This window comes from Patella vulgata, chromosome 9 (genome assembly GCF_932274485.2).
Source record: "Patella vulgata chromosome 9, xgPatVulg1.2, whole genome shotgun sequence".
NCBI lineage: Eukaryota > Metazoa > Mollusca > Gastropoda > Patellidae > Patella > Patella vulgata.
Genome location: NC_065887.2, coordinates 41,292,206 through 41,313,670, shown reverse-complemented (window position 1 = coordinate 41,313,670; position 21,465 = coordinate 41,292,206). Strand labels below are relative to the sequence as shown.

Below are 21,465 nucleotides of genomic sequence, written 5' to 3'. Positions count from 1 at the left end.
AAATACCATGAACGAATGGAGTTTGTGCTGACGGTTAATTTAAAATCTATAATACTAGTAATTTAGACCTGTCACAAAGTCATCCTGTATAAAAATTTATAAAATGTGAATAAATTTGTTAACGTAACAGGCGCGGATCCAGAGCCCCCCCCCCCCCCTGCTCAGCTACATAAAATTTTTTGTAAAACAACCTTTTTTTATGAGAAAAGTGTCATAATTGTGCTTTATCCTTTAGCGTCAGATGGTGCGACAGGATGGGCACTCAAAGTGCAAGATAATGATATAGACATTATGTGATATCACAATTAATGCTTTGCATCAATAAAATTGAATCACAATGTCATCGTATTAATTCATAATAAAAATTGACGTCAAACAGGATGTTGGATTTCTCTGTTTGAAAAGATCAATGTGTATGTATATACGCCAAAATGACGATAGAGACCATGTATTTCTCAAAAATTTTAAGTCGAGGGGGGGGGGGGGAATACATTTTCTCAGGAACCTGGCAAACCCCCTCCTGCAAAAATTCCTGGATCCGCCCCTGCGTAACTGATATTTCAATTTGCATAACCGGGAAATCGTTCGCGTGAAATTTGTTGGCTATTGTTTTATGCTTATATAAATTACAAATAAGATGATATGATAAGAAATACATAAAAGTAATAATTCAAGTTATATTTTAAATATTGTCTAATTTAGTGTTTGTTTTATCTTTTAGTGTGGTTAATATATCCTATGCGGACCCCCTACAACATATAGAACAGGTGAAGTTCTGATTGTTTGACGACTATGCTGATGATACATCAATCAGGTATATGAATGTTTTATATTTTTTATTTTTTTAATTAGACTGAATGCATAACTGGGGTTGTGCAATTAGAGTTTCAAACTTCGAAATATGTGTTGCTTTGAAATGAAAAGAAATGGTGGTTAACGTCCTACTGTTCTGCTCCGACTGGGCTAATGAAGACAGGCACATGCCATACAGTATGCTATTAGTGAAACTTTGCCGGGACAGCGGCACTATGGCCTACTCTTCTATCGAATTCCAGTTGTCGAGCGTTGTTTTACGTGCACACCTATGTGTACACTGAACGTTGGTTTTCCTATTAGAGAATAACTTTACACGATATTGTAATTTACAAGGTATTCAATAGATAGTGAACTTTTTCCAACACCTTGTTAATGTGATAGAGGCTACAGTTTTTCACTGATTCTGTCCAAATCTGGCATAAAGCATTGATGTCGTGTAAGGACGAACCCATTGATTTCAATGCACAGCGAAATCTAGTGTGGAGTTACCTCCCTTCTCTGAAAACCTTGTTAACGTGATAGAGGCTTCAGTTTTTAACCAATTTTTATATGCCAAAATTTAATATGAAGTATCGGATATTCCATGTTCTTGCACCTTTTGTACCAGAGCTATGCCCCCCCCCCTTCACCCCGATCCGAAAAACCTTGTAAACGAGATATGCCACAATGTTTGACTGATTCTCTTCAAACTTTTGATTAATTGTCATGACTCATGTTTGTTCCAGAGTTCTGCCGATTTGTCCGATTTTGATTAATATCTTGAAATGTATGTTTATATCACAAAGATCTTGGTTCCTCTCGATAATCATGCATATACATGTCGTCCGTTCACTTTTTGTTTGTGGACACTTTACAGGTCAAAATTGCGCGCCGATTTTAACGAAACTTGAAATTCCTAAGATCTCAATTCCTTTCGCAATTGGCATGTATCGGACCGTCACTTCATGGATTATGACCCCTGATTGTACTTTTGTATTCAATTTTGATGAAACTTGAAATGTATGTTTTTAACCAAAAGATCATGGTTCCTGTCGATATTTGTGCATATTGGACTGTGCCTTCCTGAATTATAATCCCTGATTATATGAAAAAAAATCATGTCTTTAGCTTGTGGCCACTCTAGAGGTCACAATGTTTCGTCAATTTTAAAAAACATTTTAATTTATCACCATTACACCCTGATGACGGTTGAGTTGGAATTTCATGAAAATCCGACATAAACTGCCTGACAAAATGGACGCTCCTTGTGCGCAAATAGTGTATGTAAAACCAAGGTTGAAGACCCTCTAGAAGTCGCAAATTTTATCAGATTTTGATGAAATTTAAAATATATGTTTAAATCCCAAAGATCTCAGTTCACTTCGCAAATTGCACATATTGAAAATTATCTTTCTGGATTATGGCCCCTTATTGTACGAAAAATTGCGTTTTTAGCTTGTGGACCCTCTAGAGGTCACAACTGAATTGCGTAAAAACGGATCGAAACTGCCTGACAAAACGGCCGCTCCTTGTACGCAATTTATATGGTATGCCAAGTTTGTGAACCCTTTAGAGGTCACAATTTTTATTTGATTTTGATGAAATATTGTGTATATCCCAAAGATCTAGATTCATGTAGATATTCACGTTTATTTGACCGTAACATCCATATATTCTTGATTGTAAGAAAAATCGCTTCCTTTTTTGAGCTTGTTCTCTTTCCATCTCTTGCAAAAGGTTGGCGTATCTTTAATAGCAACCCCATGTTTTAAACTTTCAGAAAACTTCTGTTATCACGAAACTTGAAATATAGGTTTTATCTCCCAAAGATCTTGGTTCCTTTCGAAATTGGCATGTATCAGACTGTAACCTCAGGTTTTTAACTTGTGGGAACTCTACAGTCCGTCCGTCCACAATTGTTTGTGGACACTCTACAGGTCACAATTGTTATCAGATTTTGACGAACTTAAAACATAGATTTATCGCCCAAAGATCTTGGTTCCTTTCGATATTAGCATGTACTGGATTGTAACTTCATGGATTATACCCTCTGATTGTTTGAAAAATCCTGTTTTTAGCTTGTTGTTCCCTCTATAGGTCACAATTTTTATCCGATTTAAAAAAACGTGCGAATATACCACCGTTTTACCATAGTCAGCTGTGTGTGAATTTCGTGATAAACTGACGGAAACTGTTTGATAAACAGAGTGCTCCATATATGCAAATAGTGTTAAAGTATGTAATATCAAACTTGAAATGTAAGTTTATATCCCACAGATCTTGGTTCCTGTGAATATTCGCCCATATTGGACTGTAACTTCCTGGATTATGGCCCCTGATTGTACATAAAAAAATCGTGATTTTAGCTTGTGGACCCTTCAGAGGTCACAATTTCTATCCAATTGTAAAAATCATTTAAATATATCATGTTTGAATTTGAATTTCGTGAAAATCGGACCAAAACTGCCTGACAAAATGGCCGCCCTTTGTATGCAAATAGTGTAAAGGTATGTAATGCCTAGGTTGTGAACCTTCCAGAGGTTACAGTTTTCTTCTAATTTTGATGAAAGTTAAAATATATGTTTATATCCCAAATATCCTGGTTCCTTTGTATATTCACACATATCAAACCGTAATTTGCTGGGTTATGGCCCCTGATTGTACAAAAAAAATGTGTTTTTAGCTTGTGGGCCATCTAGAGGTCAAAGATCTGGGTTCCTTTCGATATTAGCGCGTATTGAATCGTAACTTTCTGGATTATGACCCCTGATTGTACGAAATATCACGCTTATTGTCCCTCTAGAGGTCACAATTTCTATCTTATTTTCAAAACTGTTCAAATATATCACCGTTACACCATAATTATTTGCTCAAAATCGGACCAAAACTTCCCCGTCAAATAGCCAATCCCCTTTACGAAAATAGTATAATAAAATATCCAGGTTGTTGACCATTTAGAGGTCACATTTAGATGAAACTTAAAAAGAGTATCACTAGTTCTTGGGTGAGTTCAATTTTCGTGCGCATCTACGCCTGCCTTTCACATGAATGAAGTTTGTGGACCTTTCACGATGAAACTTAAACTGTGTATTAAGGATCAAAAGTTATTAGATGAGTTCGACATTGGTAGCATCAAACTATACATTCTAGAGCTATAGCCCCTGTTTTTCACGCAAAATTTGAAATATTTACGGATTTTATAGGCCCGCGGGGGAGGGGGGGCTACCATTGTTGACCCGTTCGTTCGTTTCTCTAGTTTAACGTTCACTTCTACCGGGGGGTGATATCGCAGACAACTTGTTGACCCATTCTGTTGAAACTTAAATATCTTACGGATTAAAAGATCTTGAATGAGACGATAATCCCTATTGGTTTTACCCCTTCAACATCCATTGCTTGCAAAATGTGGGCATACCATGCTTGGCAACCGCTTGTTTTAACCCTTGTGCGGACACGTCGCACGAAAAACGTTGTCGGCAACAAGGGGTTATCTAAAACCCCACGTTTAAATATGTTTTTGGATGCATAATTTTATTCAAATACGATCAAACTACAGCTTCATATAAAGACTTGTCAATAATCAACCAGAGGAAAAAAAAATGAGGTAATATCAGTGACGATATGAATTATAAAGTATTTTTGAAACCATACAAATCTACAAATAACGTAATTGTCATGTTCTATGTAGAATCGTCTTTTGATGGGGTTGGTAGGGTACCTAGATTTGCTTTCAGATCTGGATTACTAGAATCACCAAAACAATATCATCATTAAGAGAGATTCCAAATATAAAGCTAGCAGCGAAGTGTTGAAAGGAAGGGGGAGGGGGGTCCGCAAGACCCCTTGTGTCCGATAATGTAATACTCGTAGTTTCTTATCAACTGATGAATGTTGCAACTGCCTCACGTCCATTCTATTTGCAGCATTATACTCGACATTAAGTAACTGACAATGTATAGAATTCTCGCTAGACAATTATGAACCACACAGACGTTAAGGATATGGTCGATGTTGTCCAAAAATACCCCTTGTATACGCACAAGGGTTAACTAGTCATAACTGATAGCAGTGAATTATTTGATGGATAAGGGGCACGAGGAAAGAGTATAAATAAAACTCCATCCCGTCGTTTTTCTAATTACCTAATACGTCATAGATACGACAGACGTGAGATGGACTTGAAATAAAGATCGACTGCTCAGTTATCAAATCGCGACCCTCGCAACCGTAGGTCTCTTAACCCAGGGATCAATATAGAACATAGTGTTTTCTTTTTCTGAAAGTCTACGTTTTAGAAGTCTCACTTCTACTTCCATATTAAAATCAAGCCTCTTTGGTTTTTTATTGAATAGTTTTATTGAATGGGTTTTTTTTGGAGAATAGGGTACTTGCGGCCAAATTATTGGGGGGCTAAAGGTTTCCAAAGTATTGAGGCGAAAAATCGTCATTTAGAGCAGAATACGTAATACACAGTATTTTAAAATTGATACGTTGGCGGACTGGAACAATCTGTTTCACAGAGAATTACTAATATCTCTGTAAAAGATGACTGTCTCCAACACGTGCCGTCACAGCACGTGGCGTCAATCATTGGCTGAATGGCGCGTGCATTGTTTACATAAGACGTGACTGCTTCGGGCAGAATGCTGCCTTTTAGTCATTTTAATACCCATTTACACTAAATAGGAAATAATTTTATCTACAAATACGTCAAACGTCTTTATTTATTTTTCTAATACATCGAAATAATGTTTTAGAATTTAATTTGTCGGTGGAAAAAAGTTAATATTATTTTGAGACTCATTAAGTCGCATTGATGTCATCCTTATCAGTGATTGTAGCGGCCTAGCGAATATTCACTGCTGATCAGTGTGGGACTGGAAGCCAATGGAGATCTTTCAGAATTGGTGTAATATGTTCATTTGGTTACTATCCGGGCTGCTTTAATTTGAAGTTTAATTTTATTTTCAGGTAGATTGTATAAAAGTGAATTACAGTAGTCGAGTCTTCATGTAACCATAGTGTTTACCAGCATTTTACCAAGTGAAATTATTTTTTAACAATCAACTGCTCCAAACTACTGATGAATAACGAATAACGCATCCTTCAAAAGTGCGATAAATGAAGTAAGTAAAAGGGCTAGAAGGGCATGGTTTGGTATCCGTCAGAAAGTGTGCACCGATGATCACCTGCCAACCTAAGTACTCATAAGACTGTATGAAGCAGTAGTGAAACAAATAGCTCTGTATGCCTGTGATGTATGGGGGTCGCAAATAGTAAATAGCAGAAATGTGAATTTACACAGATGGAACTATGTGGAGCATAATAAAATCACAATAAAAACTTGCAAATCCATTTTACTCCAACCCAAAAAATCTTCAAACATAGGATCATTGGCTGAACTAGGTATCTTCCCAATTCAAATTGATATTTACCAACTAATGTTGCTATTTTATAAAAGATTAAATACACCCGACATAAAACGTACAAATCCGTTACTATCCGCCGCATATGTGGAAGATGTAGAAATAGGCAAATCCAATCCCAAATTATCATGGTCAGCAGCAATATCCTCCCTCATGGACCAGTTCAACTTATCTCCCTTGCAACTTTTAAAATCTAACATTCAAACGGCCATGAGGTCCCAATTCAATACTATTTATAAAACCGAATATATTTCTGGCAATTCAAAACTTAGAACTTATGGCACTGTAAAACCTACTATAGACTATCCAGCTAATTATTTGCTTCATGTACACAATAAAAACTTCAAGTCTGCTAAGACCGCACTACGATTGAGTTCCCATAAACTAGAAATAGACAATTTTTCACTTATTTTTTTTCTCCCCTCTTCCTGCATTTTTGGGTTGACTTTTTGGTCTAGAATAGGAGAAAAGGGATCAAATTTGGAATTTTATAGCAGTTTTGGGTAATACTGGTGATATTACAGCAGGGGGATAGGTGTGTAAAATGTCTTTCTGCGGAGCAATTATTGTATCGGAAGTGAAATTTCACCCCAGTCAACTTCAAATCCCCATAGCAAAAAATCTAAACGGTCAACCCCCTACAAATTTATGCTGAGGAGATTGCCAAATGTGGGTCCCCATTGTGCCTATAGAGATTGGAACCAACGGAATGTTGAGCAAAAAGCTACAGCCTGTGATGTTACACCCATTTAACATTGAAGTCAATGGGCAAATAATTACTAGTCTGAGTCCTGATCTTATGTCGAGTAATCCCCCTTTAATGATCAAAATATCGGATTTACGAATCATATTAAATGTAAATATTGTCATTGTAAAACGTTACAAATCACATACAATCACAACATAATAAACTATCATAACATGACAATACTCTGACCAGAGACAATTAATTGTCAGCGGAACTTATCTAAATTGATTTCATTTATTTATTTCAAAACAAGTTACGATGTTGATGACCGAAACAGGGGCGGATCTAGGAATTTTGAAAAGGGGGGGGGGCGCCGCAAAATGAGGGCACTGACCGCGGAGACGGGGCACGCCGCTGAGAGGGGATTTTTTTTTTGTTGGGGGAGGGGGGCCAATGCTACATCAAGTTGCACTCATGCGCGTCGGTGATGGGCATGAGTGTATACGCCGCCGATTCCACAAGATGTCTGTCTATAGTCACTCTATAGGATTAGGGCACCGTCAGCTAAACAACAAGAATTCGTTTAAAAGTGGACGCATTAATTAGACCAGACTGGTGTGTTTGAATCGATGGTTTGAGTCATTTGGGATCCCTGCAACGGGTTGGAAACGGAGATATTTGGGTCTGAGAAAGGGCACTTTCAGCAGTAAAAAAGGCCACTGTCGAAAATTAAGGGGGGGGGGGCGCCCCTCGCGCTCCCCTTAATACCGCCTCTGAGAAAGTGACAATCGACACAATTTGCAATTATAAATAAATAAACATAGCCATAATATTGAATTGTTTATTGCACTATATATATCATATGTTTCATGCGTATAATTAATTACTGTTTTAAAAAAACTATTAATCAATCACTAATTACAATACGTTACAAAGAATTGCAACGAAAGTATACATAAGTTTCTTGTCAACAAAAATCACATACACGAGTTATCTCTCATGAACCTCCGATTTGGGCACAAAGCAGTGAGGCTTCTTTTAAAATTCAACTAAATTGTCATTTTATGTTTCCACAGTCAACATTTTTGGGGTTACTGGGTGTTGTTTTGGAGTTGTTGGGTAATTCGATATCATATAATCATGATGCATATATTTGAAATGAATTCCATAGAGATAAACTAAATGAAAGGCATCTTCAATAGAAGGCTTGATCTCGCTTTAACTACGTAGATCTTATGGTGTAAAACCCACAGTCGTTGCTTCAGGAACACATCAGATGTTCTAGAAAAAGTGTGCACACCCAAATCTACGTTGAAGACTATAAGGGGGGGGGGGGGGGTCTGGGTGACCGCGACTACCTGATGTCTTGTTTGAGTGTGAAGCTTGTAATTACCGGTGCAATGATTGATTATGGCAGTAAGAGTTAAATATGTAAGTACATTGTCAAGTGACATCTATTACATAATATACGTATACAACCATCAGTCTTTGTTATACATATATATCATCAATAACATCTCTATATCTATCACCTACTCAAGCTTCAAGGTTTGCATAATGTTATGTAGGGGGGCGAGGCTAAACCAAGTGAAATTATTGGGAGGGTATGGATTTTAAAGACATAAGCTGTCCCTCACTAACCCACTGACAAGATCAGTAATTAGGTGGAAGGGCCAACTTCCGAACTATTTGAAGACGATCAAATGATAACTGACTCCAAAACATTCACTTACTTGTCCCCTCCGTGCACGTTGCACTCTGTCAGCGTTCGAACTTTGGTGAGTTCACACAAAACAACATGCCGTGATTTGAATCGGTACCGGGGTTGGATCGGATGCTGAAATATGAGACACCACTGCAAACGGATCAGTTAAAAATATATGTGTTACGTTTAAAAACTGAGGTGGCTATATATCTAACCGGGCATCGAGTTAATCCGCGACATAGGTATAATATACATATGTATAGTATTAACGCTGAAGGGAGAAGGTACCATGATAAACCAGGTACAAAGTCAAGCAGGAAATACACATTATAAAACTGTATTGATCAACTATAGTTGGGAGAATTTCTGTAGATACACATCCTTAAATCAGCTTTTTTCATACTAGTATCTAAATTTGAATTCGCCAATATTGAAAATCAAAAAGAAAAACAGTTTTATGCGAATCCACTGCTCAGACATCATCATTTGTAAGTTGGTTTGTTTTGTTGTTTTTTTTTTATTTTTTCTCTATCAATCCCTGAAATCTGTTTTGTTTGATATTCAAATCGGAATATCGAACAACGAGTAGCTTGTTTTACGTTATTCAACAATAACGAAAAACGAAACACATTTTTCGAGCTAACTTTACACTGCCTAAAATAGTCTGCTCTCGATATCTGACAAAGAGATTACATAAGGTGATTCGCATTCTTGTCAATTGGGTTAGCTTTAATCTGTTACCCCCCCCCCACCACCACCACCACCACCACCCCTGTAACAATAGGAAATAACAGGTGACTGATGATCTTAGTCTGAGATTAAGATATATTATATTTATCTTCCATAATGTTAATGACCATGAGCCACTCCGAATTCCTCACAAATTGCTTAGACTAGCAAACTCGGCGAAAAGACACCTTATTGTCCTGCGACTTAATTCCCCCCCCCCCCCACTACGAACTAACTTCAGACTGTCCACACTTTCGAAAACCAAATAGATAGGCTAATATCTGTATACATGAACCAAACCATAAATCTGTTCTTATGGCATAATTAGAGTTTATAGCTAGAGGGATGGGTGTCAATAATACATATAGCAATACCACGCCCATGTGAATATACATGTATACATAATATTATTGTCTACTCGTCAATCATCAATCAATCAATCAGACTGACATCATACAATACAATGTAATTAATATCATCAATCGCTGTAATGTCCTTTTGTTACAGGGGTATGGGGGGGATGGCGTTCGATTTCCCGCTTGTACGTGACAAGGAGTAGGGTAGCCTGTCCAACCTTATGAGTTTTCTCCGCCCCCCCCCCACTGCTAAAGACCCCTACGCGTAAACGAATGATAGAAATAAAATCGAACCATAAGTTAGTCCCGAAATGACCTAGTTTGTATCAAGTGGACGTTTAATCCTACTCTTCTCTCTCCCGCTGTTGTTACAGGCGACCACAATAGTCGAATCCAGCGTTCGAAACGGTACGTAACCGATGAAATAAAAAAAAATGCTTGATTCAAAATGACTGACATTTTTTGTTGAGACTTTTAACTTTTAACATGAAAACAAATAATTATAAGTATACCGAATTTTAATAAACCATACAAATACTGTGGCGTATTACGCAGACTTGGGAATTCTTTAGGGGCGTGTTATTTAAAACTATGCCATTTAGATGAATGGGCTAAGTTTAATGTCACAATTTTGTTTTTTCTCATTTCCCGAATTTCTTGATATTCAAGGCTTCTCTTTGGTGAATCATTGATCTATGTAGGTGGAACTCAGACATTTTAACACATTCATGGGCGTCACGCATGGGGGGGGGGGGGTCCGGGCGGGTCTGAATATACTTGGACCCCCCAAAAATTTCCATAGTAGGCCCTAACTCCTATTTATTTACAACAATTATTAGGATTAATTAAGATTCTATCTGTATAAAACATGTACATATCCCAATATGGTTTACATTGCTAAAATAAAACACAGTGAAAAGTAACTGTGGTCCATAAAATTGTGTCTAGTTAGCCTGTCAGTAATATTTTGTTAATTTTTTTCTGCCATGATAATTGCATGTAGGTACGCAAAAACATTATCGCCTAAGCCAAATATTTATCGCCCGCTCAGCCAGCCACGTAACCATAATGCTTTGTTTATATTTTTTAGGGGTTTTAAAAAAGGGTTAGGGTTAGGGTTAGTGGTTGCGGACCCCCCCCCCCAATATATATTTCACGGCTACGCCTCTGAACACAGTCACTTTATGTTATTTCGCAATACAGTCACATGTTTAATAATATACCCTCTTAATCACGTTCTGAAGCTAAACATTAGTACATCACAGGATTTCAAAATAAGGGGGCATAACTCAAAACCAAGACGACCCCAAAAAAACATAGTTTCCATTACTGTAATAAAAATTATGATCAAATTCTGAAGATTTTTTAGTATTTGATTAGATTTTTGTTAAATTAAGTTTAAGATAAATATTTATTTTCACTAATCAAATGATTTTAACGGTTTAAAGAGGACGTAACTCCACACCTAGACAACCACAAGACAATCTGGACTAACCAGTCAAACCTGATGCATGAATAAATGAATAAACATATACACATATAAATGCTATCAAACTTGAATATTAGCAGGAGTAACGTCGAGTAAAAGATGCCGAAATACTCCAATAAAGATATTTATTGTCGCAACGTCAATAAAAACGAGTCGTAAATTCCCATTTTTAGTCCGTTTGGTCCGTTGACATGCACGTCGAGTTCTTTTTGGCTGAGTCGTCTACGTCATTATTGACCAGTTCGTGGTGTTTGTGCTATTGTCGCAGATTGGTGGTGCGAGAACTTGAACATCAATTTAGACAACAAAAGATTTTTTTATCGACTGGCTCTTCAAATCAATCCATGTATTGAAATTTCTAACTTTAATCCGAGAATTAAAGCGATGAGGGGAAGGAGGGCGTCAAAGAAACGGTGAAGTCACCCAGACGTGACGAATGACAGTTTAGGACAATAAAAGATTATATACTTGCCTGTCACGGTTCGGGACATCAGTCAAAGTCAGACACGCTTCGGTGACTCGCAGAATTACACCAAAGACAGGTGAGACAACGATTTGAGCTTTAAAACAAAAACTGTTTTAGATGAACTGATGACAACAGAATATCGAACGGTTCACGAGAAACAACACCGTGCTAAATGGACAGTTAGAATTCTAGTTATTGTCATGTCATATAGGAAGGGATGGTGAACTTCAACTAAAGGAAATTTCAAACGAAAACTGTACAACATAAGTAAGGAAGTCAGACTTCAGGATAATCCGTGTTGAATTTGATGGATGAAGGAATGTAATTTACACGTTGTCGGAGATAGTTCTGTATATAGGCTTGTCTACTCTCACAGCTCGCTATTTCGACGGACATTTATAGAAAAACACGAATAGAAGTCGGACACAGGAACCGAGAAACTTAAAAACGTTGTATGAAACATACGACTCAAATTCAGAAGTTTGAAATTGACAATAACAGATTTTAAGGAATAGGCATATTTTCAATTTTGATCTGTTAAATACCCAAGGAATTCGTATTTTTATACAGAATCCAGGAAATTAACAACCACGATTTAACTTAAACACGTGTTTTGACTCTTACCGTTAGTCAAAATATATTAATTGGAGATTCTATCAACGTGCAACGTTTTCACCGAGTCAGAAATTTGTTGAGACGTTTTATTTGTTTGTTTGTTTGTTTTTTTAACTGACTGTTTTAAGAGAAATTTTGATACCTGTACCGAATTGAACTTTATCCCCGGTTACACTGGATAAAATCATCACGGAAGGATTACACTTCATAAATATAAAAAAGGAAAATAATCTTCATCTGTCATTTTAATAGGGATTAACGGTTAAGTGAAAAAAAATATCTACCAGAGACGATTTTATATTAAATAGTGACTTCATATTATTAATAACACAATTAAGAAACTATTCAACGAAGAAATACGAACACAATGGCGCCATTGAATGTATTTTGCGTCGTTTTAATTCTTGTTGGATTTGAAGGTATCGAGTGCTACCCTGGTGGAGCCCCGTCTTCAGCTTGTGTGTATCTACTGCCTCTACATGGATACCCTAATATTTTAGCCCAATCGTCACCGAGTCCATATACTTTACATATGTCAGCAGGTACTTACATCCCTGGACAGGAACTTGAAGGTAGGTTTAATTTGACAGTCAAAAGTCTCTATAAATCTTATATCATATATATATGTGTAATAATGAAAAGCGAAATTTATTCCGAAGTATGACCTGTCTTTGATTGCTAATTTCTGTAGATAAACCTGTGTGTATCCATGGATTTAAGGAAAGTTTGTCTAGTAGTTCGGATGGGACAAAAACCATTTTCCCGTGTACAAATTAAGATAAGGAGTTGGTCACTTGCATAACTTTTGAGTTTGCTTCAGGTACCCAGGTTTCCTCCCACTTCTTCCCCTACAAGCATGAAAATATATCATATGTTAGTCCCGAGATGACCCGGTCAATGTTTAGTAGACGATACTACCCCCCCCCCTCTCTCTCTCTCTCTCTCTCTCCCTCTCTCTCTCTTTCTCGTACAAGGAAACAGAATACACCCAACACATGACTAATTGATGACACATTTACCCGTTAACACCGTCATTGTTCGTCATAGGCTGATTAAAACCATAAATTAACCTCACTGTCTTTCATGTGACAGTTACATCTTCATCTAAACGACATAGACACTGGTTAGGTACGGACGATGGATAAGCGTGTAGTCATTCAAATGGCACCAAAAACCGAGGCCCTGTGTACAAGTTAGCGTTCATGTAAGCAACCCTTGCCAGTTGAAATTAAAGTTTAAACTAGAAGCGATTTTATTTCAGGATTCATCAGTATATTTTGTATAATTTGCTCACGACTTGGTTTAAATGACAAATGGGCGTGGTCAACGATTTTCCACCTTTGTATCTTGGAATTGCCCAACTGTTATTGATTGACTTCCATAACAACAAACTGTTAGTTCTAATTGCTTAACAAACTAATATAGATTTATGTCTTCCAAAGCTTACATTGCAACAAAGTGTTAGTTCTAACTGTTTTTAAGCAATATAGATTTAACACATATTTTTTAAAACAATATTTTATTTAAAAACCGGAAGGGATTGTGGAACAGGCATAGTTTATATAACATGTCTCTCCTTAATAAATGCAAGAATGGGTATAGATATTATCATTACATAGGTGAATAAACAACAAAACAATAACTTGAAAACTGAATCAACAACATATGTATATTATACATATTTATATAGGTTCCGTGTTGTCCGCGTTTTGATTATGACACAGCTATAGATTTATTCGAACTGCATGATATATTCTGTTACAGGCATTACATGAATGCTAGGCATTATTATATATTCTGATATAGAAACTATAATATATTCTGGTACATAAATCACCATATATTCTGATAAAGGACTTTCAGTCGGTTGTTCCAATATCATATGGCCCATGGTCATTAACAGCATGTTGTGGTTCCTTCCTTGGCACGGAGAGAATTATCTTATATCTAGCGGAGATTCGAACGCGTTTGTGTATCGCACATAGGCCTATAAACTATATATTATTTGTGCAGGTAAAATGAATATGGATGTAAAATTCTATCCTAGTTGTTATAGATGACAAATGTGTAACTCGGTTGACATTATGGCTAAATCCCTTGGCAGTTTGAATTCGATATAAGAGTAGGCCGTAGCGCCGCTGCCCGGGCAAAATTTCCCTCATAGCACACTGTATGGCGTATGCCCGTCTTCATTAGCCGAGTATATGAGCAGAACCGTAGGACGTTAAACCCCATTTCATTTCATTTCAACTATGTTCTTTATATGACAGTTATTGTTGTGTACAATTGATCGACATACACTCACATTTACAGACATGGCAAGGATATGTCATGTACAATTGATCGACATACACGAAAATTGTTCGACATATATCAAAAATTCTTCTTGCAAGTCGTCACTGGGTCATTGAATACAATATATATCTTTAATATTATTTAAATTAGATGGTACTCCAGATAATGATGTCAGCTACTCGCACCCGAGCGACTATAGACAGCTGTGTCAGGTACTCCTTCCTGCTTCACTGACAAGGGGGAAACCACGCTGGAAAATTCCGACGAACTTTCTCAGCCAACACCGGGAGCGAACCCACGACCTCCAGACTAGCGAACCAGCGTCTTACTGACTTAACCACTGTTAATAATTAGCGCATTATCGTCTAAGCAACCTGGTGACATGGTTCACGTACCTAACAGCTTATCTGTACTCATACACTGTATATTTTATGCTTAATAAGTTCAAACATCCAGTGTCCTTTGTTTTATTTATTTAAAATGATATTTAAGATTTGATTGACAACTATTGTCTTTAAGACAGACGTTAACCCCACTCTACCCTCACCTGCAAGTGTCTTTTTCTTTTCTGGGAAATTTGTTTAATATTTAATGACACTGTATCTGGAGTATATCGGACAGAAATACTAGTATGTCTTTTACATGTTATGTCACATGACATATATCACATGACATATATCAACATCTTGACATGACAGTTGATATCAATACACTATATTATATAATAGTCATGACGTGTAAGTCAACACCCTGGATCAGAATAGATCTTCAACACGTCATAATGACCCAGAATAAGACATTTGTATGGAATACAGGTTACTTGTATATTCATGTTTCCTTAGTACATCACTATCAGAACAGTGTCTGTTCCCTAATTCCATTCAGATATCCTGAACATTTTTTTTTTTAAATCAGATATCAACCCAAAATTAAACAAACTAAAAATGTTCCGTAATCCGATAGCAGTCAACATGTAGACTTGTGTTGGTGTACTGTTGATGACGGGACAATAAAGATGCATTGTTGATGACGGGACAATAAAGATGCATTATGTAAGATGTAGATAAAAGCTAACCTTTCTTTCTATAATAGTTCAAAAAATGATAATGAAAAATGAATATATTGAAAATGTCACTCAAATTACATTTTGTCTTTCTGCCTTACCTTTACCCACAGACTAGATAAAATATAGAAAACATATCGACATTTAAAAGGACATTTGTTCTTTAAATAACATATAATATTTACATTAAGTAGTTAACAATCATTCTAATAAACTACCTATCTTTCATAAATTAACAAAATTAGTAAACCTCCGATCAAAGATGGGAGTCTAACACCGTCATAAATTAACAAAATTAGCTAATCCCCCGATCAAAGATGGGAGTCTAACACCGCCATAAATTACGGTTCTTACAGAAGTGGAATTCCAATTCTGAGCGAAGTTATGACTGTTCGAAGATGTAGCGTAGATTGTTTATTATCGTAGCAACGGTACTTGCCAATCGAAGCTAAGTCTCGATTATCCAGTTCATCGTTAAGTTTTTAAATCTCGCTCGTGTTTGTATCCAATTGAATACCAGCCTTCCGATGTTCTAGCGAGTTGAATATAGGCGTGTCAAGGGAATAAATGTATTTGTATAACTTTTGAAGCCAAAATAAAGACCGGAAATAGACAGATTTGGCTCTAACATAATGTATATTTAAGACCATAACACAAATTATACTAAATGTTGGGGTTAACATAGTTGTCTGCGGGTTTTTAAAAAAACTCCACTAAAAAACCACAAAACTGAATAACCAAATTATATAACTAATTACCCCTCCGTTAAGACTACATGATTTCTCGACGATTTCCTCTTTAGTTCGCACAGCTTATAAATCAAAATGGAATGCGGAAATATGATACAAGTAATCTTATAAAACTTAATCTAAACCGCATCTAATACGTTGTAAAATAAGACGTATATTAAAACTTTTTCTGGCTTGTTCCTTTTTCTTTTACGAAAAGTACCAGCTACACACTAACACTATTTATGGAATAACAATTACTGGTTTATTAACATGCAACGTTTCGACGATCATACTCTCGTCTTTATCAAGTAAATGATTTGCTTGTTGCATGTTAATAAACCAGTAATTGTTAATAAACTAGTGATTGTTATAAACCAGTGATTGTTATAAACTAGTAATTGTAATAAACCAGTAATTGTTATAAACCAGTAATTGTTATAAACCAGTAATTGTTATAAACCAGTAATTGTAATAAACCAGTAATTGTAATAAACCAGTAATTGTTATAAACCAGTAATTGTTACTGTTCAATTACTAAATGCCACTTAAAGAAGTACGAGCTCACTCAGTGTTAAACCGTTAATACTCAAATTGAAGAAAACTGACATACCACGTTGATACAACTGATCACTGGCGTATACTCTCATAACGTTTGGTCTTCTATGGACCATAACGGAAACTTCTTGGGAGTAAAATGTCACGTTCCTCAAGAAAACAAACAACGAAAGAGTGCTTAGTCGTTCGAATGGGAAGATAAATCATGTCGTTTACACCGTGGCGTGTACGTTAAAGACCCCCCGAAGAAGAATAGACTTATTCTCCAGTGACCGGGAATTTTTTTCCCCAAACAATGTACAGGTTAGCGCAGCAAATAGCCATATGTTAGTCTCAAAATGACGAAGTTTTGTTTTGAAGAGACGTTAAACCCAAACTCATTCATTTCCAGTCATATTTAAAATGCTACGTGTTCACGTGTAGTATTTATTTTTTTTCTTTTCTTCATTCTAGTGGCCATAAAGGCAGAGACGTCACCTTTTAACGGCTGGTTGTTACAAGTACGACGTGTGGATACCAATATGACTGTAGGACGCTTTATCTCGGAACCAGATGGAGCTAAACTAGTATCTTGTAACGGACAGAACAACGCTATAACACATAGCAACAGTTACAGTTTCCCTAACAACACTCTTATAGCGAAATGGCTGGCCCCAGATACTGACGTTGGTGATATCATTCTTGTGTAAGTACTATTCGATCGCAATAGTTTTGTAAACACTACCAAACATCTAACCGGCTTCAGATATTAAATATTTAAGCTGATCCCAATACCAAACAACTAACCTGCTCCCAATACCAAACAACTAACCTGCTCCCAATACCAAACAACTAAGCTGCTCCCAATACCAAACAACTAAGCTGCTCCCAATACCAAACAACTAACCTGCTCCCAATACCAAACAACTAAACTGCTCCCAATACTAAAAACCTAAGCTGCTTCCCATACTAAAAACCTAAGTTGCTCCCAATACTAAAACACTTAACATGTTCCCAATACTAAACACCTAACCTGCTCCCAATATAAACCATCATTTGTCCTGGCTCCCAATGTAAAACATCTGGCATGCTCCCAATACTAAACATCTAACCTGCTCACCAAGGATTATGTGTCGGTATCGTAATATCCCTGGATACGCACCTGTACGGAACGCCGTAGCTGTCTTGTGTTGAGATTTTAACTGAGTGTCTTGTCTTGTTAAAATGGTATCGTATCTTCTCAAATTACCATGAAGTCTTCCTCACTAAGTATCAATCTTCTTAAGTGTTATGGTATTTTGTCATTCGGTCATTCTATAATATTATGTTAAACTAACATGTTATCTTGTCTATACACCATGTTAACTTCTCTACATGGCGTGTTATCTTCTTAAACGGACATGTCAGCTTGTCCAAATGGTGTGTTAACTTCTTTAAATGGTGTGTTATCATGTCAGCTACATGGCGTGTTATTTTGACACTATACGATACCATTTTAACAAGACAAGACGCTCAGTTAACTAGACATCACGAAACATCTCAACATAAGACAGCTACGGCGTTCCATACATCTGTACCCTACGAACAATATTTATCGTCAACATGTAATCAAGTAAGCGCCTCTAATGTTCACAAAAAATAATAACAAAATCAATAACAATCATAATATGACATGGGGCATTATTCACGAAATTTTAACTAAGATAAAATCAAAATTTTAGTTATTTGATTGGATAATATTAGATTGATTTTAGTGCTTAGCCAATCAAAACTGAAGTATCTACAATCTATGTTCTACCGGGGCGCTTAGTGTTTTAGAAATTCAAAATAGTTTTTCAGCGACGCGCATATGTGAATTGGGATTGTGGATAGCGCCTTAGATTTGTAACTGCCCCTCCCCTATTCCCAGCACCTGACCCGCTGAGTGCACACCATACCCATGCGATGTTTTTTTTTTTAAATCAATCGCCAATACAAAATGGTAATTGTCTACAAACTAAACCCAATGATCTTTATCAAACAAAGATTAATTAACCACGATGGTTAGTCGGCGATGGATTGCCAGACAGTAGTGCATTATAACCGGGGACAATCGGTCGGGTTGCATAAACTACTGCAAATTAGTAATTATTCATCGGCGATGGAAAAACCCGTCAGAGATAATTTGATTTCACCAAAAACTGACTTCCATACAATTATAATAACATACTAACGTTATTTTTTGTTTATAAATGTTGCCTCCAGGCTGATTCGTGACAAACAAATCAGTTATAAGAACAATAGTTTTATAGATGAAATGACATGTGTATCATTTATCATATTTAAAAAAAAATGACATTATTGACATGAAATAATTAGTAATTTGTAATGTGTCCCGGTACAGATTGATATTTATCCATTAATATACCATAATATACTCCCGCCTTCATTAGCCCAGTGGGTATTTAAAACTAGGGTTCAAAACCCTATTTTATTTCCTTACCAGAACGGAACCGCGATCAGTTTATATATGTTTTCATTTTGTTTTATTCTAATATTTATGGGCGCGTCTATTACTCACAAGTGGAGCAGGCATGTAACTAGGGGTGGGGTGGGGCGCAAAAAGTCCCCCCCCCCCGTGAAAAAATTGTCGACGATGAAAAAAACCCTAGATATACAGTATCCGTCAATTTTACAGCACCCCTGAGAACGGTTACCCATCCTCCTCGTTGCTCTGGGCCAGTTACGGCCCTGAATATTTATGGGTGAGTCTATTACTCACAAGTGGTGGTTTTAACTATTCATATCTATAATCTCGCATGTTTAATATTTTACAGAGGGACAGTTTTAAAAGATTACAGTACATTTTGGGGACCACTAACATCTAACCATGTCTCCCCTACTCCTCCTCAACCATCAACAACAACAACTACGACCACTGAACCAACAACAGCCACACCAAGCTCAACAACTACCCAAACAGCACCAGTAACAACAACCTCCCCAACAACGACGATACCAACTACAACTAATTCAACAATTTCCCAGTCAGAGTCCTCTTCTACGACATCATCAACACCTTCAACATCAGTACCGGCTCAACCCACAACATCCTCAACTGTTCAACCCACAACATCCCCAACTGCGCAACCAACATCTTCAACTGTTCAACCAGCAATATCCTCAACTGCTCAAACAGCAATATCCTCAACTGCTCAACCAACAACTGTAAAAATAATCTCGACTCAAACAACCACAAGAAAACCAACAACCACACAACCCACAACAACTACGTCGACGTCAACACAGCCAACAACAGCTACATCTAGTCAACCATCTACGACTCAAACAACAGTTAAAATTGACCAAACCACAACGGCTACAAGAGTATCGAGCTCTACCACGAAAGAAGAAATTCCGGTATCTGTCACATCAAATATTCCAAGAAGACCGACTACACAATCTTCAACATCGGGTAAATATTGAACGTTCTGTCGTAAATCTAAATTATACGATGCACTAAGTCAGTGACGGATCATGAGTTCGCCGGGCCCTGGGGCAGCCTTGCTAACGGACCCCAGTCACAAGATGACATCTGGGGAAGGGGTGGTGCTCTCTCATCTCGGGCTTTAAAGGGGCCGGGGGTCCTCCCTCCCTCCGAGATTTTTTTTTTAAATTTCGACCTGTAGTGGCGATCTGTGGAGTATATCCTGGACGGGAAGTCATATACATAGTTCTAAGCAAAAAGAAACTATCCAGAGAGGGGGCCAGTGGGATAGGGGCCCACTCCTAGGGGCCCCATGTGCCATTGGAACATTGGCATACAGGCCAGTCCGAGCCCGATGACATCGGTTCGCGATTCTTGTTGTCAAGCGAGCTAGTTGCATGAGAAACAGTGGCCCGACGGAAATATTGGACAATTAACAAGTCCAAAAATACTATTTGGGGTTTCGGGTTATAGAAACATTTCTTATATCAACTTCCAGCTGCCAACCCACCCAACGTGGAATCGTTGGTGTCATTTTTTTTTGACCGATGCCCCTTGGTGTCCCCCTACCAAATAATTTCAAAACTCGTCGGAAAAAGCCACTCTGTCTGCACGATTTTCGGGAAATGGGTCTTTATTATTTTTTTCTACAAATTATAAAACAAATATTTTTTTTTTGGTGACCAAATCGCCAGGCCCCTTTAGGCCCCCGAGGCATTGGCCTCTGTTGCTCTCGCCTTGATCCGCCACTGCATCACTATCAGGTCGATTATTTGGGTCACCTCTGGCGTGTGTTTTTATAAACGCACTGCATAAAGGAGTTTACGTCATCCACGTGAACCGCAGACGTTTTTTTTAAATAAAATTATGACAGTCTTTATATTGTAGTGTAGAAAATCAGAACCAGAAAGACGAAACAAAATAAAAATATCATTTTAATTTGATTGTTTTTATTATTTCAGATGATTCTGGTGAAGAGGTAGATAGTGATAATGCTGGTAATTCGGCTTCCACCCCTGACTCTATATTATCTGTCTATATTATATTATCCTTGTTATCGTTATCATATACACATACATTATTTATTTAATATTATACACCATATCA

General features: G+C 37.1%; 1 protein-coding gene across 1 annotated transcript; it reads left to right on the top strand.

Annotated features, from left to right (window-relative positions):
• Positions 1–12,611: 12,611 nt before the first annotated feature.
• LOC126832276 (mucin-2) lies at positions 12,612–21,465 on the top strand. Its single transcript, XM_050562994.2, has 4 exons — positions 12,612–12,841; positions 17,367–17,598; positions 19,709–20,346; positions 21,321–21,465. Exons 1-4 carry the CDS (start codon positions 12,637–12,639, stop codon positions 21,446–21,448), a joined length of 1,203 nt encoding a protein of 400 aa, XP_050418951.1. The 5' UTR covers positions 12,612–12,636; the 3' UTR covers positions 21,449–21,465.